Here is a 21,376-nt window from a genome sequence, read left to right as displayed (position 1 = left end):
GCACACTCATTTCCTGGTGTATATAAAGAATGAGAAAAAACACACATAAGGTGCAATATATTTTTGATAAGTATAAATCAAGTGAAAGATAAATTGCTCACTCACATATTCCACAAGCAATAAAGATTGTGCGGTTGTCAAGAGTAACCACCTTGGGTGACGATCTCTTGATTACATCCATCAGGTTATATGATCCAATGTACATGTCTGTGGAGAGGGACATCACATGCATGAAAGATAGAGGAGATTTTAATGCACTTCTTAACCCATGCTGTGCTGAAAAGCCGTGTAATACGGCAGGCATAAATTTATAGGGGTCCATGTTAAAATGGATTTGAACCAAAGGTGACACTATGTGCTCATTTGCATGTAATTTCCCAGAAACCCTAGCTGCAATGGAAGCGCTCTATGCTAAGAGATAATGGTGAAAAGCCATTATCAGCAGGGTTGCCACCTTCTACTGAAGGCTAACCCAGAGAAAAATTTAAAAAATTCTCTCTCACCTGCAGCAGCGGCATCTCCCAGCATCCTTCTGCATCTCCCAGCATCCTTCTGCATCTCCCAGCATCCTTCTGCATCTCCCAGCATCCTTCTGCATCTCCCCCTATAACTCCTATGAACTTGGCTGTGCGGCGTCGAATGATGCCGCGTTGCCATGACAATAGGATGCTATGTGACATCGTGACATTACAACGTGACACCGCGTAGCACCGTGACATTTCAACGTGACACCGCGTAGCACTGTGACATCCCATTGTCATGCCAACGGGCGTCATGTGATGCTGTGACATCACGTGGTGTCCCGTTGTCATGGTAACGTGGCGTCATGTGACCCGGCGCAGCCATGTTCACTGGAGTTGCAGGGGAGATGCAGGAGGATGCCGGAGATGTACCACACCGCCACCCGGACATTAAGAAGCTGGACCCGTAGCCCGGAGGTATGTGCCCAAAACCCGTAGTCTCTTTGTCAAACCCTGAGTATCAGCCATCACCTCTCTGAGACATGAATGTGCTCACAAGTGATATTTTTTTATTTGCCGAGATTTTAATGCAAAGTCCTGTTTGTATTTATGGGGAAGCCATCAACAAGTTTGAAGTGCTCTGAACCAGCGGCCGAACATGAGCCCTGCAGGTTTCTATGACTCAGATGATGTTTGGCAAATATACAAAAAGCTCATAAGCAGCATGAATACGTTGGTTTTAAAATACAAACTAGACCTTTCCTCTTCATTTCCTAAGAAGGAATTTAGATTAAATCTGAACCAGTTTATCTGTCTCTATGTATAAGTAGAGGTTTGAGAATTCAGTAAACTTTGTTGTCACCATTCTTCTTTTTAGTGTCAAAGTTTACTACATCAATCAAAGATATTGTGCTCTGTGATGTGACACTTCACCCAAACGCTCATATGAGTCATTTTACTGGTAAAGACATTACAGAATATGGCTGTGGGAAAAACAACCCTCTGTAAATAGGGCCTGAACACATTATTGCCTAGGATTCCTCAGTCTCCAATAATGTCTGGCATTGTCAAAGGTCGAAAAATAGCTGTAGCCTTCAATGATATGTTCTAAAGCAGGGGTAGTCAACTGCAGTCTTCAAGGGCCACCAACGGGTTACGGTTTTCAGGATATCCCTGCTTCAGCACAGGTGGCTCAATCACTGATTGAGCCACCTGTGCTGAAGCAGGGACATCCTGAAACCTGACCTGTTTGTAGCTCTTGAGGACTGGAGTTGGCTACCCCTGTTCTGAAGGCAGTTCCATTGTTTGGGCTATAGCAGTTGTTGATATTTTCTTTTTCCTTTATTTATGTTTTTGTGCACGAGCGGTGCATCCCATCAGCAAGGTGTGCAATGCAGAGTAATACTAAGTATTGTTAGACAATACATTCTACGTCCAGTGTATTTACTTTGTATGTCTTTTATGCAGGGAATCCCAGCTATAAACCCTTGTTTATTAAACCATTTCTGTATTAGTAATAAGCAAGTTGGCATTGTCATATAATACATACTGTATATGATCTGCCATTGATAATATTACAGGTTTAAAGAACACAGCAAATGAAAAAAATCACTTGTGAGCACATTCACATGTCTCAGACAGGTCTGCAACCCTGCTTTTCACCATTATTTCCTTGCATACAGTGCTTCTGCTGAAGCAAAGGATTCTGGGAAATGACATGCAAATGAGCACACCGTGTCACCTTTTGCTTCAAATCCATATATTATTACGGACGATAACTTAATTAAGGTGAGGTTTAAAGGAGCAATCCAAGATAGCACATTTAAAAAATAAATATAGAATTGAAACAGGGGACCTCAGGAGCTGAACCCCGTTAATTTCAGCTCTGGGGACCCCCTACTTCCGGAGATACTTATCTCTGAAGTAGGTGCCGGTAGCTGCTCTGGCTCAGCAAGCAGGGCTTTCAAGTTTGAAGCTCACACGTCACATGGGCCAATAGGAAGCCGCACCGATGATGTTGAGGCTTCCTATTGGTCCACAGGGCCTGAGATCTCTGAACAGTGGACATAGTGTGAACCCTGGTAGCTGAGGAGAGCAGCTGGCGGCACCTAATTCACAGGTAAGTATCTCCGGAAGCAGGGGGTCCCTGGAGCTGAAATATATATATATATATATATATATATATATATATATATATATATATATATATATATAGATAGATATATATACACACTTAGTTAAGTTATGGTGGGTAAAAAAGTGACAAAAACCCTCCACAGCTTAAAGCTGTGACGATGCAGCAAGCTTAAGCCTATAGGGAACCATGTTAAAAATGGTTTTGAAGCAAAAGGTGACACTGTGTGCCCATTTGCATGTTATTTCCCAGAATCCCTTGTGGAAGTGCTGTGTGCTGGGTGATAATGGTGAAAGGTGGGGTTGCAGACCTGCCTAAGACATGCAAATGAGCATACAGGAATATTTCCATTTGCTTTATATATATATATTCACAAAAAATCCGCCACCTTGGATTGCCTCTTTAAGGCTACATTATATCAATTCCATGAACTCTAATAAGTGGTTTCAAGTTAGAAGTCAATTGATTGCAAATTCGTTAGGGTAGTAGGGTCTCCTTTAGCCTAAAGTTATTTACCTGTTGCACTTATTCCTAGTGTTTGTAGTGTATTTACCTCTGATTGTAATGTTGTACAGCTCTGCATACATGGCTGACACTATATAAATGACATTACACATGCATACATTCTGTGCTGGCGCCTGAAAGACTTCCTGCAATTAATCGCTTACTTAGTAGCAGAGAATGTGTGGAGGAGGAGTTCTGACACTGATACTGTGTAACAAAGATAATGAGACAATAAATACCAGATTTTATGGAGCTTTCAAACTTTTAATTGATCAATTGATTCTTCAACTTACTCTCACAAAGAGTTTCAGCTCAGCCAGCAGGCTGATTGTAAGGTTTAAGAATGCAAATAGGCATAGAGATGAGGAGAGCACTGGGAATGGCTTTGGAAGGAATGAATATGTGAAGCATATCTGTAAGATAGTGTTTCAATGTTAGCAAATGTAGCAATCATTAGCTATAATAACACACACTGCCTATATTTCCAATCACAATCAAATACATTTCTGATCTCGCTTAACATATCTGCCTGTAAATACTGAATACAAAGATGGTGAAGATCTGGGGGAGGGGGGGGGAGCGGGGAGATGTGTCCCGTGACTGGTGGCTGTGAGGAGCTCGGCTGGCACTGAAAGTTGGGCCTGGCCTAACTTCCCACGCCAGGCCTGCCTCTCTCTCCCGCCGGTGCGTGCTGGAAGCTGGGCCCTTACCTCCAGGTGACCTAGATTCCGGGCCAGGCTCTAGTCCTGGGCCCCGGGAAATCTGTCGGCGGAGAGTTTTATTTAAAAAAATATATATATCTTGATTGAATTTCCGCAGCTTTGTTCAGTGTTACTTTTAGGCTGCGTCAATGTATGGCAGGTGTGTTTAAGGTATCTTATCTTATAGATAAGTCACATAAGTAGCACTCCCCCATCAACCCCTACAAAGGCTGGCCGGAACTGGAAATGTGTGAACTACGCTACTTTTCGAGCAATACAAAAGTTCATGACTTTGACAAAATATGTTAAAAAGTGTTCAACACTTTTGCTCATCTATAGGGGTTAGGCAAAAACTGTAAGAAATAAGTGTGTTTGACCAGTGCTGTTCAGGCACTGCATGGAACTTGCATGCAAATACTTATTCCCCTATTCAATATGCCGTAACTCCCCCATCCCGGAGGAGGGCCCATCTCTATCAATGCAGGAAAGATAACTTCATTAAATGATGACCTCAGTGTCTGAGCTTTGCTCAAAACATCCAGGGGGAGCATGAGGGAAGATAAGAGAACAAAATATATATATAAGTGCAGACGTTATGTAATTAGATGAGTACAGTATTTCAGCAGTGTCTTGGCTCGTATGGCTATTCTACTCACAGGAGCAAGGTATATTCAAAGCAGTTGGCAAATGGGGTTGCCACCCTTGAAGATGTCTATGATCTGTGCCCCCCAGGCGATGATCCGACAGCGGTATGTGTATAGAGAGAGGGAGAGACTACATAGTGCGATCAGTATGAAAAAAGTTTATATGTAGAAAACACAATAAAAATGCGCACTTACAATTTGCACAAAGGTAAAAAGCATGTATCACATAATGTGAATGGAGGGTGTCCCGAAACAGCTCACCGCCTCCTTCTGGTCAGTCTGCTGGCTTCCGCGGCTCTGTGTCCTGGACCGGAGCTTCCTTCTGCGCGCCCGTCTGCAAGGTGTGACGTCACTGCATACAGAGCTGGTTTCTACGGATCCTCTCCAAGACCAAAATAGGTCCGCAGGTATAACTCTACGCGTTTCGCCCAGCTACCAAACTGTTTCTCGGCTTCGTCAGGAGTCAGTGTCTGAGCAACAGAGCTGTAAAGCGTCCAGCAGGATGCTATGGGTTAACTGGTTTGTATTTGTACTGTAAAAACCCAAACTGTCCAGCTAATATCTTCTCAACCCCCCACGTTACTAAGAGTCAACTGTTGCAGTTGAAAATGATTTGTAACTCATACACCCAGCCTAATGATTGTGACAGCACAGAACTTATGCTCCCTTTAGGACACAGCCTGCCTCAGTCTCGGCTGTTGCATAATGGTTTTTTAATTCAGTCTGAAAATATGTTATGTACCAGAGAAGACAGATGGTCATTCACAGCCAAAAGACTTTATATTGGGCTATGAAGTTGGCAGATTTCACTATAGCTCTTGTACAGTATCTTTTTTTTTTATAAAAGAGGGAGATTTCTTCTGGTAACATAAGGTGCACAATATTATCAGATTTCCTCCATTTGAAGGGCTTGTCTTTATATACAGTAATAGATACAGTAGCTCTTGTGAAGCTCCATTATGAGGTACAGTTAAAGATGATGTCTCACCTATTTTCAAAGGTGAACTTATGGCAATGATAATTGAAAACATTAAATCAAAGCGGGTGACTGCCCCGTTATAGCAGCAATCTTGCCTATCTTATACTATATTAGTGAAAGCACTGTATGCCTGCCTGCCTGCATGCATGCATGCCTGCCTGCCTGCCTGGATGTCCGGTGTCCCTAGGGGAAATCTCATTGGTCCCTTGGGCCGCCCCCGCACACCTCTCATTGGCCTGAGGCGGAGTGACGGCCAAAGGACACACACACAGGGACACACACACAGGGACACACACACACACAGGGACACACACACAGGGACACACACACAGGGACACACACACAGGGACACACACACAGGGACACACACACACAGGGACACACACACACACACACACACACACACACAGGGACACACACTCTCCCCCGTCAGTTGGACCGCAGCTCACCTTCCACACCCCCCCCCTCCTCTCCCGGTGCCCCTCCTCTCCCGGTGCCCCTCACTCTCTCCCCCCTCCCCACCTCACCCAAATCCCCACGCTCCGCAACATCCCCAGCCGCACCATCACCCTCACCGTGCGCCGCGGAGGAAGCGCGGCCCTGCTGCTCAGCAGCAAACTCCAGGCTCCTTCCCCCTCGCGGCGCGGCCCTCCTGCTCTCCCCCTCACGTGCGCCGCTCCCGGAGAGGGGAAGCGCGGCCCGGGCCTCCTGCTCTCCCCATCACGTGCGCCGCTACCGGAGAGGGGAAGCACGGTGCGGGACTCCCCATCACGTGTGACGCTACCGGAGAGGGGAAGCGCGGTGCGGGACTCCCCATCACGTGTGACGCTACCGGAGAGGGGAAGCGCGGCGCGGGACTCCCCATCACGTGCGCCGCTACCGGAGAGGGGAAGCGCGGGCCGGGCCTCCTGCTCTCCCCATCACGTGCGCCGCTACCGGAGAGGGGAAGCGCGGCCGGGCCTCCTGCTCTCCCCATCACGTGCGCCGCTACCGGAGAGGGGAAGCGCGGCGCGGGACTCCTGCCACTCTTGCCCCCCCCCCCAGCTTCCCGAACTCACCTCCTGCCCCAGCCAGATGCCACGGGGTCAAGGTAAGTCACACACCGTCTCCCACCCACGCACTGTCACCCAGTCACCCACACACCCACCCAGTCACTTTCACCCACCCACTCAGTCACCCACCCACTCAGTCACCCACCCACTCAGTCACCCACTCACTTAGTCACCCACCCACTCACTTAGTCACCCACCCACTCACTCAGTCACCCACCCACTCACTCAGTCACCCACCCACTCACTCAGTCACCCACCCACTCACTCACTCAGTCACCCACCCACACACCCACCCACACACCCACCCAGTCACCCACCCAGTCACTTTCACCCAGTCACCCACTTTCACCCAGTCACCCACCCACCCACTCAGTCACCCACCCACTCAGTCACCCAGTCACCCACCCATTCAGTCACCCAGTCACCCATTCAGTCAGTCACCCAGTCACCCACCCATTCAGTAAGTCAGTCACCCACTCACCCACCCACCCACTCACCCACTCACCCACCCAGTCAGTCACTCACTCACCCACCCAGTCAGTCACCCACTCACCCACCCAGTCAGTCACCCACTCACCCACCCAGTCAGTCACCCACTGACCCACCCACCCAGTCAGTCACTCACCCACCCAGTCAGTCTCCCACTCACCCACCCACCGACCCAACTCACCCACCCAACCACCGACCCAAAGTCACCCACCGACCCAAAGTCACCCACCCACCGACCCAAAGTCAAACCGACCCAAAGTCACCCACCCACCGACCCAAAGTCACATACCCACCGACCCAAAGTCACACACCCACCGACCCAAAGTCAAACCGACCCAAAGTCACCCACCCACTCAGTCACCCACCCACTCAGTCAAGTGTCACACACCCACCCAGTCACCCACACACTCAGTCAACTCAGTCACCCACCTAGCTGTCAAGGGGGGGAAGCCTAACCCTGTCGTACGCCCCCCCAAAATTACATCCCGGGCAACGCCGGGTCTCTCAGCTAGTAAGAAATATATTTTAATTAATTATTTTACACAAAGGGAAACAGGGGGTCCCCCCAGTTCCCAAAATATTAACCACTGTGCTCATCAATGCCGGTGCTCTATCTTGCGGAACCCTGGGTTTAAGTGGAAGCAGCGACATAATTGTTTGCAGGTTCCTGCGGGTCAACAGCGGTGACGGTGTTTGATTCCGCAGGAAAGGCCCCAGCACAGAAATCAGTAATTTGCTCGGGAAGAACCCTGTGCTACAAATAACACGGTTCAGCTACGGAGGCCCCTCTGGTTCCAAATATGGAACCAATATATATGTTTATATTTTTTGCCAGAATTCCTGTTTGAAATGGTGCCTCTCTCGCACCAAGAAACAGATCCACATGGTCTCTATATTTGCAATGAATAAAAATATCACTTGTGAGCACGTTCACACGTCTCAGACAGGTCTGCAACCCTGCTTTTCCCCATTATCGCTTAGCAAACAATGCTTCTACTGCAGCTAGGGATTCTGGGAAATGATATGTAAATGAGAACATGCATGTCTTTTCCCAGAATCCCTGGCTGCAATGGAAGCACTGTATGCTAAGAGACAATGGGGAAAGGCAGGGTTGCAGACCTGTCTGAGCAGAGCCGCCAACAGAAATCGTGGGGCCCAGGACAAACATTTTAAGCAGGGCCCCCCCGTGACGGCGGTATTGCAAGCCCTCCCCTCGCCTCCCCCATTTCACACCTCACAAGCCTATCTCTTTCCCCCCTCTTCCCATGTATTTCTCTCCTTTCCGTCCCACCCACTCTCACTCACCCGCTTCGCATGTATTTCCCTCCCCCACTTACTCCCTCTTTTCCTCACTCACCTCCTCTCTCCTCTCCCTCCGTCAATAACCCCACACTCACTCATTCCCTCCCCCTCACACAATTCCCCCCACAACATATATACCAAAAAACTTCCCACCCCCAATGCAAAAAACTTCCCACCCCCAAATACTTACAAAAAAAATCCCCACCCCCCAAATATATATCTAACCTCCCCCAAATGTAACAAAAAACCCACGTACCCAATACATATAAAAAAACAATACATATAAACCACCATACATACATACACATATATATACAGTACATATGTGTGTGTATATATATATATATATATATATATATATATATATGTATACACACACACACACATCATATAAAAAAACAACCCTCCCCAATACATATAAAAAATACCCCAACCCATGTACAAATTCCCCCAAGCCCCTAATACATAGAAAAATCCATACATACATTTGTATAATTGCTTTAACCACTTTTTAATCCTGATCTTGTGTTTTATTGTAAAGTTTCCCAGACTGAAGGAAATTAAATTAAAAAAAAAGGTCCAATCACAAGTACAGTATAGACAGATATGTCATATTTTTCTTACCATCTAATAAAAGTAATAGATTTGTATTTGTCATGGGAAAGGCTACAGAAAGTATAAAAAAAATTATTCTTGAGGAAACGTGTCTCTTTGCACTCTGCTAAATTCTTCTCTGCTGTTCCCTACCTTCCCTGAGGATTTCTTCCGTGGCTGGTGTGAATACATTTATGCTATAAAAGGTGAAATGATGGTCGTTTTTTTGTTACCCTAAAGGCACATGCAGAACAGAGCAATAGCACTTAAAAAGGTCTCTTTTATTTTTCCATTTATGATGCATTAAAAAGCACTACTGTCGTGTTAAATTAATAGAATGTGTCACATCAACATAAATTATTGATCTCACACCTTCAAGTCTTATACTATTTTGAACAAGCATTTTTTTTAGGGTTATGAGTGACGGCTTCACACTTTTGACCATATTTCGCAGATCAGAGATAGGGGCCCCCGATACAGAGAGCTGCGATAATTCCGGGCTCTTAACATCAGGTTATCAAAATCTGTTGCAGACGTTATGTTCCCTGAGGTTAATGCCAATCAACAAAGCGAAATAAATGCAAAAACAACAGCCGTTGATGATCTCATTAGTGTAGGGTTAACGGCATGTTACTGTAAGTCTCCCTCTCTCCCCGCTTCGTTAAATCCCTGCGTTAACTATAACAAAGCGCTGTGGATAAGCTTTGTTACAGGGAACACTTCCTTTGCATTAACAGCCGCTAAAGCGAACGCAAGGGTCCATTACAGCAGAAAACAGCACTTAAGGCTCTGATTATAGTGGGTGTGGTTGTGTGCGCGCGGCACGAACAACAGACCTTCTCTATGCGACCGCACGAGCGATGCAGAGCAACCGCGCAGCAGGTTTTTGAAAAGACAAATGATTTTGGCTTTTCGCACAATGGCCGCGTCAGGGCCGCGGCACGAGTGGTTCAGTCAATGAGGGCGAACCAGCCTTGTGACGCGCCTCCGCCACTACTCCCCATCGCCTCGGACCTCAGTGCAGGGATCGCTCGAGCAACAGGCGTGCGCGTCACCATGTGCTTTGTTGCGCGCACGCCTTCTATAAACGCAGCCTAACACTGCACTGGTGAGCTTTGAAGAGCCTGTTAGCATTTAACGATGCATTAACTTAAGTTAACACCTGGATAAATCAATATCGGAGCTTTGTGGATCAGGGGCATTGTGCCTCAATATAAGCCATATTGTCCTTTGTGCAGAATGTCAAAATAGAGCAAGGTGACCTTCAAAATGCACCTATATTTGTAAAAAAAAAGACAGACAATGCAATCTTTTTTTGTGACAAATCTACATCGAGAAAATGATAGTGTAAATTTATGATGAAAATACACTTTTTAGGATGAATGGATCAATGGATACAATGCACAACCCAGTGTAATTAGTTTGTTCTCATTATGTACATATTTGCATATTTGACTTGCCAATTTGCCAATTTGACTCATTCTTTCCACACATTTAAAAGAGGAAACTAAACAGAAAAGTGAAACCAGAGTATTCAACTTTCATTATGCAGAAAACATTTCATTAACCGCTCTGCAAAAACTGCTTTCGGTCTGCTGCCCGTGTCTTGAAGTTTACTATGAAATAACATGAATTGATTGGGGGGGAGGGGGGGGGAAATAAAATCTGATTAAAAAAATATATGCACATTTTCATTAGAATGTGTAGTTGTGCAAAAAAAATCACCTGGAACCCTGAGAGTGCAAATTAATGGAGTGTTTCTGCAACCTGCAAACTATCCTGTCACTAACTGCTCTTAAAGCTGCAGTTCAAGCAATATGCTACATGTGTGGCTTTTTTTAAATTTAAATAAATCAGTTCTGTACTGTGAGAAAATACATGTAGCATTTAAAATAATAAAAAATAAAACAATTTTAAGGACATTTTTAATGTATTCTGATGTAACCAGCATTTTTGTTCCTATAGCAACCATTTACAAAGTCACAACCCCTCCCCCTTATGAAACAGCATCACATTTTTTAGCCCTGCCCTCTCTCCAGCAGTGAACCAATTGAATCTAGTGCCTGCCTGGTCACATGATCTAACTCAGTGCAGCAGGAAAGGACCCAGGATGCATTTAGTGAACCCAGAGCCGAATCTTCAGCGATCGATTACAGGAGAACGAATCGATCGGCAACTTAGCTAATCACTTGTCAGTGTGCAGATTGTATTGATGCACATATTGAATTTTTTTTAAACGACAGCTTGAACTGCACCTTTAACACAACTGCTCATATCGTTCTCTGCAAAGTGAGAACATTTGATGCAAAGCAGGCACATTGATACATTGACGCAGCACCAAGGAATCGATGCGCCGAGTAAACCAAATGTCATAACACATAATACACTTTTGTGACCCTTGATACATACAATATCCCAATTTGTTCTCAACACTGAAATGTAATTAGTTCCATCATACAATAATATGTGTCAAGGTGATCTTCACAGATTTTTAGTGCAATGACCATAGAATGGTTTATTCCATTATTATGGCCTTCTGTCTAATTAAATAGCTTCCTATTGGCGCTATAACAGCATTTGAAAGACTTTAAGTACCGTATTAGAACGTTCATTAAACACCATTATTATTTTGCATGTGTAGGAATATTTTAAAGGAAGTAATGTTAAAGGTGCATTCAAGATCTTCTAATCTCATAATCACTTCTTGCTTCGTTATTTAAAAAACAACCTTTTATACACTATTAAGGGTTGTTAAAAGTAGACTCTTAAAGGTCTCCATCACCTCCACGACTATCTAACATGCTGTCTTGACCTTACTAGCCAATGTGTGAAAGCTTCTTCTAGGAAGATCTCTGAAATCCATCAGACTTCTAATGACCAGGGAATTCTTTTCTAGGAACATGATCAACTCTTCTGCTAGAAACCAGGGAATCTCTTGAATAAATAATCTAGAGAGTTGGTTATCGTGGTCTCAATATCCACTAACACCTAATTAGGGGGTTGGGGGTTAATAGAGCAGATGCTACATCTATAGGATACTCATGTTAAAAGTGACACATATCTTTACTGAAAAACCGGCATCATGTAGCAAAGACTGAATAAAAAAGAGGCAGGCAGAGGGGAACTTAAAAAAATTGTTTTACTATATGCAGCCTTTGATTACCTTTATTGAAAATTAATTACCTAAACTGCCGGTCGATTTGTTCTCCCGTGAGCGATCAGCAAATATCCTGTTTCCTAGGGTTCACTAAATGGCAGCCTGGAAGTTTCAATCAATCTTTCAGTCAGTGCAACTCAGCAGATACATTATATTCTACAGGGAGAAGGAGTTGCTCAGTGAGTAAAGACACTAACTGGCACTGAGTTAGCAGGGGAACCTGGTTCAATTCCCGGTGTCGTCTATCAAATAACATTTATGCCTAATTGGGAATATACTGATTCCACATCATGTGGTTGTCAGGTAGACAGCACTAGGCATTTATCCCTCTCTGGAATGCATTGTATATGGAATTTTGTCTCTCTGGACACTCATTATGTTATCCGGATATTGATGGACTTATACATTCTTATACATTCATATTTTTGATATTTTGGATACAGGCGATTTTGAGCACCATTTCTCACCTAAATGTAACATATTACCACCAAGGTAAGGGGGTGGGGATCAGTGTGGGTTACAGTTTATTTAGTTAAATCCTGTCTCCTTTAATTGGCAACTCACCCCAAAAAATGGTAGCATGCAGAACGGCTATTTTGTGGTTTGATTTGGAAGCAGCGTAAGCAAGATTTATGTGTAAATAAGCCGCGCATTTCAATTTCCTCATGTTCCTGCTCTCTTGGAATTGTTGCCTTTCAACACTTCAGACAAGCGCTTAAAATTCACACAATTAACTTCTGATCCACATACATTTGCCCTGACAAAACGGACATTATTGCATTGACCTAAGGATTCGAGTGTCAAGGCCATCTCTTAAATGACACGTCATGACAATTGCTGCTCAGCTTTCTCTCATTACCGTGCTTTTTGGAAAAAAAAAAAAAAGGTGAGATAAGTCAGTGACTGTTTTTCAGTTAGTTATAACGCCAAGGTCTTTGGACTTGCACAAAGCAGGAACATGTCAGTATTGTTAAAATAAATCTATAAGAAAGATCTTTAGTATTTTTACAGCTGAAGTTGTTAGCAGTGTGTGCCTGCACTGCACTGTAAGCTGACCTTTTTTCTTTGGATGTTCAGTACTCTTTTTACTCATCAGCACCTTCTGAAAAGATTGAAGGCCATGAATACGATGGTTCTGGGTGCTGGGTATTTATTGGGTGTTTTGAGATAGCGGCGCACTGTTCCGTTTTCACCAACCTGTGGGGGGATAATGCCGCAGTTTAGAAATATGTCTGAAAAGATTGTGTCAGGTACACACCTGCCCGTGTGTGCGTGTGTGTGTGTGTGTGTGTGTGTGTATGTGTGTGTGTGTGTGTGTGTGTGTGTGTGTGTGTGTGTGTGTGTGTGTGTGTGTGTGTGTGTGTGTGTGTGTGTAAGGGGTGAACCACAAATCAGCTACCCAGTTTGTCTCTCACCTACCCACAGGGCACTAAAATAAGTACGCACCCCCAAAAACTCTCACCCAACACTCCAATTACACGGCCGCCACCAGGATACATTTAAGCCGTTTAGGACATTTGGCCGTGGCTGTTTTGTCGCGAGCAAATCTCCACTGGTGTTTCGCCGCAAGTGACCTCACCGCAGGCAGGATCCTCTGCCGCCGGCTGCGTAACCACTAAGGTAAGTCACTGACCTTAGCCCTTACCCGAAAACCCCCAAATCTTAACCCCTAATACTGCTACCCTAAAAACTTCAACCCTTTACCATGAAACCCCTAGACTTAACCCCCTACCCTAGCCACTAAAACCCCTAAAGTTAACCCCCTACCCTAACCGCCGAAACCCCTAAAGTTAACCCCCTACCCTAACCGCCGAAACTCCTAAAGTTAACCCCCTACCCTAAAACTTGCCTTATTGTGGAAGCATCCGGCGGTGGAGCAGCTGCAGCAACGGATCCCCCTGCGGCCGAATGCCAGCGGGGCCGTGGTCGCGGCGAGACAGCTGCATCCAAATGTCCCCTTCTGATATTTATGGACTCACACCTAATGATGGGCAAATTTGTGGGGCGTACTTGGATCCGCAGTGCATTGACCGGTTTCTTTGGTCCGCGGATCAATCTGTAAAAGGGAAATTCGCATTGTGCAGACTTTTTAATTATTATTACTACCAATACACTCAGCGGATTCCGCGACCCGTGGACGGATCTGTAGAATCCAATGTGCGTATTCAGCGATCTGTTGGCAGATTCTTAAGAATCCTTATAATAATCCTTATAATAATCCTTATAATTATCCTTATAATTATCCTTATAATAATCCTTATAATAATCCTTATAATTATCCTTATAATAATCCTTATAATTATCCTTATAATTATCCTTATAATAATCCTTATAATTATCCTTATAATAATCCTTATAATAATCCTTATAATTATCCTTATAATTATCCTTATAATTATCCTTATAATTATCCTTATAATTATCCTTATAATAATCATTCTTAAGAATCCGCCAACAGAATCGCTAAATCCACAGATAGGATTCCACAGATCCGGCCACGGATTGTATCCAATGGCGGATTTTGATGAATTCACACGGATTGAAACCGCCGGATTTTTGGGGGTTACATCAGCAAAAATCCGGGAAGCAAATTTTTGGCGGATTCGCCCCTCTCTAGTTACACCTCCAGAGGACCTGGTCTCCCGAAGAATACACAATTTGATAAAAGCTCATGTAAGCAAAGCGCGCCTGAAAATGATGGCGATCCCTTTACCCGTGTGAAAATGAGCACAAAGATGGCACTTATAACATTACAGAGTTTTCTTACAATAAACACAAAGCACACGGCAGAAACTGGGCCATCAAGTGCTCAATAAAGAAAAGTTTTAGGGCCATTCTGCACTGAAGATGTAACACTGATTTCCATGACATTTTGCATGAATGCAGCTGTGGATATGAACTATAAAATGCACTTTATTTGAACTTGGTAAACTTTCCAAATCGTCTTGCTTTGTCAGTTCCAATTTATCTGATTTTCATTGCACATATGACACCGTGCGGTTCCTCTGCTTGTTAGATCAAAGTCTGGAATAGAATAGAATACGATTACATTTTCATTTTTGGTGCAACAAAATGTATTTACAAATTAAATATTTAATGTATTATCAGTGCTGCTATATTCAATTAATTTATTCATGATTGCCAAAGTTGGGATCTTCCTTAACCTTTCCCCTTCAATGTGCACAGTTTTGTATCTAAAGCCCTCTCCCACCTTAAACCTTTCTCACTGACTGCCCCACTCCTCTGGAATGCCCTTCCCCTCAATGTCCGACTAGCACCCTCTCTATCCACCTTTAAGACCCACCTTCAAACACACCTCTTTATCGAAGCATATGGGTAGCTCCATGGCTGATACTGTACATCGACCGTGGTCCATTGCCGACGCACTTACCAGAACACCCTCCTATTGTCTCTATACGTTCCACCTACTTACCAATTAGATTGTAAGCTCTTTAGGACAGGGACTTCTTTTCCTAAATGTTACTTTTATGTCTGAAGCGTTTCTTCCCATTCTGTGTTATTTGTATTATTTGTTATTTATATTGTTATGTCCCATGTGTTACTGCTGTGATGCGCTATGTACATTAATGGCGCTATATAAATAAATATATACAGTACATACATACATACAAAATTCTCCACTTTAAGGCAACAGATGTGTGACTGACTGTCTACCTCCATTGCTGCCCACCTTAACTTTGATATTTTCATATTCAATGTTGTACGGGTCAGAACAGGACTAGAGCTGGGCACTTTTTTGGCCCCGATTTAGAATTTGCCGTAAAAAAAAAATTCGCATTTTTTGATATTTGCAAATTAATTGGAGTTCCAAAAAAAAAAAAAAAAGTCCCGCTAGTTTTTTTTAAACTACGAATAGTCACAATTTTAAAAAAAATCAAAGAAAGATGACAAAAATTCATAAATTTTCTAATATTTTCTGAAATATGTAGAGAACAAAACCTGTGAATTTAATTTCGACACATTCGCCTGTCTCTAAAGTTGGCCTTGGATATCTACTAATTGGTAATTGGCCCAAAGTCAAGTTCAGAATTTCAGGTGGAAAAAAAAATTGTCTTGACTTTTGACCAGCAGTAAAATACGTAAAAACAAAAACAAGTTGGAAATGGTTCAAATTTGAATCCAAATCTTGTGGCCCATTAAATACGTGGTCATCAGACGGGATGATGACATAGCGACGGAGAACATGGAAGCACTGGGATATCCACAACACACCCTAGCGTACACATAGAGCTAATAGCAGATCCTCCGCTCCGAGGCAGCAGCTACAGGTGCCCCCCACCCCCACCCACCCTAATGTGTCTCACCCCAGTCTAGTTTGTCCTGTCCGTCTTAGTGATGTGGTTTACGTGTGGTTCGTTACGTCTGTCTCATGTCTTGTCTACATGTCACTGTTTTGATGACAAAATTGTGTATTCTGTAACGTATGCCAATAGGTGGTGATATTATGTATGCTCTGTAATACCAAATAAAAATGAGAGTTATAAAAAAATACGTGGTCATACAAATATGCACCGAAATACAAACACATTGGTGCCACATCTTCTGACTGCAGCAAGACATTCGATTGCAGGGGCATGGAAAAAGACTCAACCTCCCTCTAGGAGAGAGATTATTCGGGAAGTAAATGAGGGCCAACCAATGGAGAGATGAATGGCGTTTCTAAGACATAAATCGAGTAATTTTTATCAAGTATGGGAACCCTGGTTTATCAGGGAGAGATAAGAGATCCAGCTCCCCTTCGGGGGAATTTTAATGAGAACTGGAAAGGTTCTAGGAGTAGACCGAATCTGGGAGGTACAGCAAGGGTGTGGATTGTGGCATTATTTATGATGGTGTTATTTTATGATATTGTGTATCTGATACTGTTGTTGTAATTGGTGGTACCCCCTTCCCTTCCCCTACCCCCCTTCTTTTTATTTTCTCTATCCCCTTCAAGTTTTTTTTGAAAAATAAATAAAAAATAAAAGATACAGTATGATTCAAGATAAGTATTGAGGCCTTATGTTGTAGTGAACTTGCTGCCCTTATCTCCCTCCACTGTTTGTACTTTATTTTCCCTATATCGTTGTTTTGTAAAGCGATGCTTACACTGTTTGCACTAATAGTAATAAAATGATACATGTATACTCTGTGCTCATTTGCATGTCCTTACGCAGAATCCCTTGCTGCAGTGGAAGCACGGTTTGCTAAGCGACAATGGGGAAAGACAGGGTTGCAAACCTGTCTGAGACATGTGAATGCACCACAAGTGGTATTTTTATATACTACACATGTATACATATATATTTGCGTATATTGAATTTAACACAATGGATTTGGCCACTTAATTTGGTACATTTCTCACTGGGTGTTTGTGACGGGAGCTTTGTGACAGGCTATAATAATACACCACCAAAAATATAACTGGGTTGAACTGGACGAGGCTTAGATATGATAAAATATAATTTATTCCTTGAAAAAGGTGAACACAACAGATTATACAAATAACAGGCAAAATATAGCACTTACTTCAGATGGAATGATGATACAGTCATATCTGGACTGGCAGTTCATACAGCAATCTTCATAATCAAGACACGAAAGACATGAAGGACATTGAGTAAGGGGTGACTCTGACTTATATACCATTTCAACCCTTTATTCTCAAACCTTGGCGCAGAGTTGGCTAGAAAAATCTCTTTGAAGCAGATTTTGGCTTCCCTTGTAAGTGTGAAGTATCACACTTAAAAACACTCAGTTCCTTTGTTCCTGCCCCCAGTATAAACAATTAGGGCAGTTCACTTTTGATCACCGGGCTATGCTAATTCTTTCACGATGCTCTTCCTGCCCTATTAGCATAGCAGATGGGGTCTGCATTTTCAGAGCAGATCCAAAATCCTATACACACTTTAATATCTTTACATATTAATAAGTTCCATTTTGGTGGGTCCAGTGGGTCGAAATCTGCCAGTTATTAAAGCCTATAGTGACCCTACATATTGGCCAAATTACAACTCTCTGGGACCTCCAGAACCAGAGATACAGAAATGCACTTTAATACATTTTTTAAAATACAGGATTCGTCCCTTTAAAAATGAATCTCTGCTTTTCACTAAATCCCCATTAAAATCAACAGGGTTCGCCACCATAGCGTTGAATGGCGGGTTCCGCCGTTGCCGTCAATGGGATTTCCCGCTATAGGCTTTCAATGGAGAAACCGCCGCCATTAAAGTCTATGGGAAAAAAACACAAATCTTTCCATTCGTCCACACTCCGTCAGGTTGGTCGGAGGGGGCTGGGAAGGGTCATGCATTAAAGCCAGAACCTGGGCTACATGCCACCCAAATCCCATCCCCCTGATCATTCCAGAACTGGAGATATGGACTTACATTTTTCATCATTTTACACTTAGTCGTTTTTTCGCCACGCGGCTTTTCCCCATTGGAATCAATGGCCGGTGCCACCATAGACAATGCATGGCGCACGCCGCCATTAGATTCAATGGGAACTCCGCTCCGCCATTGAAGTCAATGGCGCGACCCTCCTTCTCCGCTCGACCCCTTACGGGGGTCTCTCATTCCTGGACCCGGTGTGGATCGTGTGTGGGGGTTCCTAGGAGCTAGGGACAAAAAGAACTTTATTCCCAGGGGCCCTAGAACTTAAGATTCCCATGCCAATTGTCTTTGAACTTGACCGAAGTGATTAAACTCTTTTCAAGGACATTGTATCCGCTTTTGCGGTCTGCTGTTTGGATGGCTGCCAACCTGTTCCTCGAGGCCGGCGTTGAGGAATCTCCATTGAAGTCAATGAGCCCATTGAGTAACAATGGGAAACCGCCGCTCCTCCTCTCGGACCCCACCTGCTGGTCGGCGCTGGAAAACAGGTCCAAAACCACAACTTCTGCCATTAGAAAGCATGGAGGCTCAATGGCGACCTATGGACGGCTGCAAAATGGAGCCTGAAAAGGCGGGAAAGGGGAACAAAGGGCTATAATCACTAAATTAACATTAACCCCTTCCCTCCCGCATCAACCCTATTGTATGTGTGAGTGCAAACACCAGGATAACACAATACAGTTATACAGGGGAATATACATTTGGATACTGAAGCAAGGTAAAAACACATTGCTGGACCTGAGTCCAGTTAACCCCTTGCTTCCCAGGTGAGAGTAGAGGGTGGCCAAATGGGGTGTAACCCCTTTAATCCCGGGCCAAAACCTCTCTATCATGACAGTCTTATTTATCATACAGTAGCAGTATAGTATCCTGCAGAAAGATTTGATTGGCTATTAATCTTTCTTGATCGCAAACTTCTGTGTCCTCCATTGTATGTGCTAATTGTTGTATTCAATGGAAAACTTTGATTGGAAAGGAAAGAAAACTCCAGCCACATGGAAACAACGGAAAACAATAACCTGCAAATAAAACACATTTAGAAACAAAAAGTTTAGACAAAGGTACATTGATCTGTTTATATCTGTGAATTAGTACCTATGCTTGTAATATTATAAGGAAACAAAGCCAGATTGTTCCTAACAATAGAATGTGCTGCTTGTCTGTGCTGTGATAGATAAACGTTCACATAGTTACTTTTTAATTGCTTTATTGCCTGAAGTTTTCAATGAAACCATAAAAAGGGGAAAAAAATGATTATCCTAATTGCCTCAAGATGGATTTGTATTGCATAAATCTCTTGCTTAATGGACATAGTAATAGACCACCTGTTTCTGTCGCCTGTTCCCTCATGATCCATGAAAAGGCTTTTTTAGAGGTATACAAGAATGACAATATTAAATTTTAAAATGTGATCTTTTATTCCATACTTTATCGGTAGTTAATCTTAAATATTACATTTTTTTATAATGCAATTACCTTTGGCAACTCTCTTTACAATAATATATATGCAGGATTATAGTTACAAAGATATTACTTTTCCAATATAAATTAATCTTCTCAGCACATTTTTTTTCCCCACATGGAAAAGCATCACATTTGCACAATATATTTATTATATCTATCTGGACTAAAGCTTTAATCAGCCCTAAAAGACACATTCTCAATGTCTGATTACTACTTTTACTGCGTATCGATGGTTTGGTTAATTCATTTTTTACTGTGTTGTTGTTTATTTGTACATTTCTGTGCATTTATTTTAAGGATAATAATCTTGGTGAGTTCAAGAAAACATTGACAAGATGCAAACGCTCTATCCAAATGTTTTTTTTTTTAATTTCAAAATTATTTTAACTTTCTCACATTTAGCCGTCAAACTCACATTATATATACTCATTTATCATCATTGTCAAGCAACGCGATTATATCCTGGGATATAGATCAAAGACCATTTGTTCTGTCGCAATTAATCTAAATATTGTAAAGATGTATGATTGGAAGTTCCCATAGCTGTTAGGTCCTTGTGCCAGGGAAATGTAGATTTGGTGTAGGCTTATTATAATTTTTAGGTATCAACATTAGCGTTTGTCATAGATGAAGGTATACTGTATAGAGCTCTTAAAACTCCATAGGTTTATTAAAATTAAAACACAGAAGAAATCTTGGAGATTTTAGACATTCTGTACACTACAATTTCATCTATGAAGAACCCAAATGCTGGTTCCTTAAAATGTATCACAACATACTGTAGAATGGATCGACATCAAGGATGGGCAACTCCAGTCCTCAAGGGCCACCAACAGGTCAGGTATTGGGACATATTCGTGCGTCAGTACAGGTGATTTCATCAGTGGCTCAGTCGAAGAATGAGCCACTGATGGAGCCACCTGTGCTGAAGCAGGGCTATCCTGCAAACCTGACCTGTTGGTGGCCCTTGAGGACCAGAGTTGGCCACCCCTGGGATAGCGCTTCATATGTCCTGCTTTTGGCTATAGAAAGGAATTAAGAAATGGATTTGCACACACCAAATGTACCTTTTTTTTTTTATCTCTATCATAAATGTTTGGGCATTAAACCAAGAATCGTGTATAGAAAAGAAACTGTAATTTGCATGACGGTGAGTAGAGCGGATTGGATGACTCCTGCGATTCATAGGAAGTAAAGTGTTTGCTGGCTTCTAACAATGACTATTGTGGACATCACTTGGGTTCTTTTTTCAGCGGCCACTTTCTGCGGTTTTTAAGGTAGGGGGGAGCCTTAGTATTGGGTGTTAAGATTAGGGTGTCTTAGGGTAAGAGCTAAGGTTAGAGACTTACCTTATCGCCAAAGCGGACGGCAGCTGAGTGTCCCTGCAGCGAAACCGCCGCGCCCAAATGTCCTAAACTGCAGCCGTCTTACCTTCTCGTTTCAACATCGCCCCTTATTCCCTCTAGAGTGTAAGCTCTCTGGAGCAGGGCCCGCATTACA

General features: G+C 43.1%; 2 protein-coding genes across 19 annotated transcripts in view; one reads left to right on the top strand and one right to left on the bottom strand.

Moving 5' to 3' along the window:
• Positions 1 to 21,376, top strand: part of IL1RAPL2 (interleukin 1 receptor accessory protein like 2) — a 413,104-nt gene that overhangs the window by 301,807 nt on the left and 89,921 nt on the right. The window lies entirely within an intron of this gene.
• LOC142467525 (uncharacterized) overlaps positions 1 to 21,376 on the bottom strand; it is a 68,760-nt gene that overhangs the window by 4,053 nt on the left and 43,331 nt on the right. For 10 of the 15 annotated variants that reach the window (XR_012788414.1, XR_012788417.1, XR_012788418.1 and 7 more), the window contains 5 exons: positions 18,782 to 18,975; positions 17,547 to 17,599; positions 13,867 to 15,041; positions 13,074 to 13,214; positions 106 to 207 (listed from right to left, as the gene is read on the bottom strand). Coding sequence is in view for 8 of the 15 variants with exons in the window: in XM_075573325.1 (XP_075429440.1) it covers positions 106 to 207; positions 13,074 to 13,110 (139 nt within the window). In the remaining 7 variants the exon portion in view is untranslated. Of the gene's footprint in view, positions 1 to 105; positions 208 to 4,456; positions 4,928 to 8,775; positions 12,174 to 13,073; positions 13,215 to 13,866; positions 15,042 to 16,346; positions 16,427 to 17,546; positions 17,600 to 18,781; positions 18,976 to 21,376 lie in introns of those variants that run through there. The other 5 variants (XR_012788415.1, XR_012788419.1, XM_075573330.1 and 2 more) reach the window with 5 other exon arrangements.

The sequence above is a fragment of the Ascaphus truei genome, chromosome 16 (assembly GCF_040206685.1).
Source record: "Ascaphus truei isolate aAscTru1 chromosome 16, aAscTru1.hap1, whole genome shotgun sequence".
Lineage (NCBI taxonomy): Eukaryota > Metazoa > Chordata > Amphibia > Anura > Ascaphidae > Ascaphus > Ascaphus truei.
The sequence above is the reverse complement of the archived record's forward strand: the minus strand, read 5'-3'. Positions and strand labels throughout refer to the sequence as shown.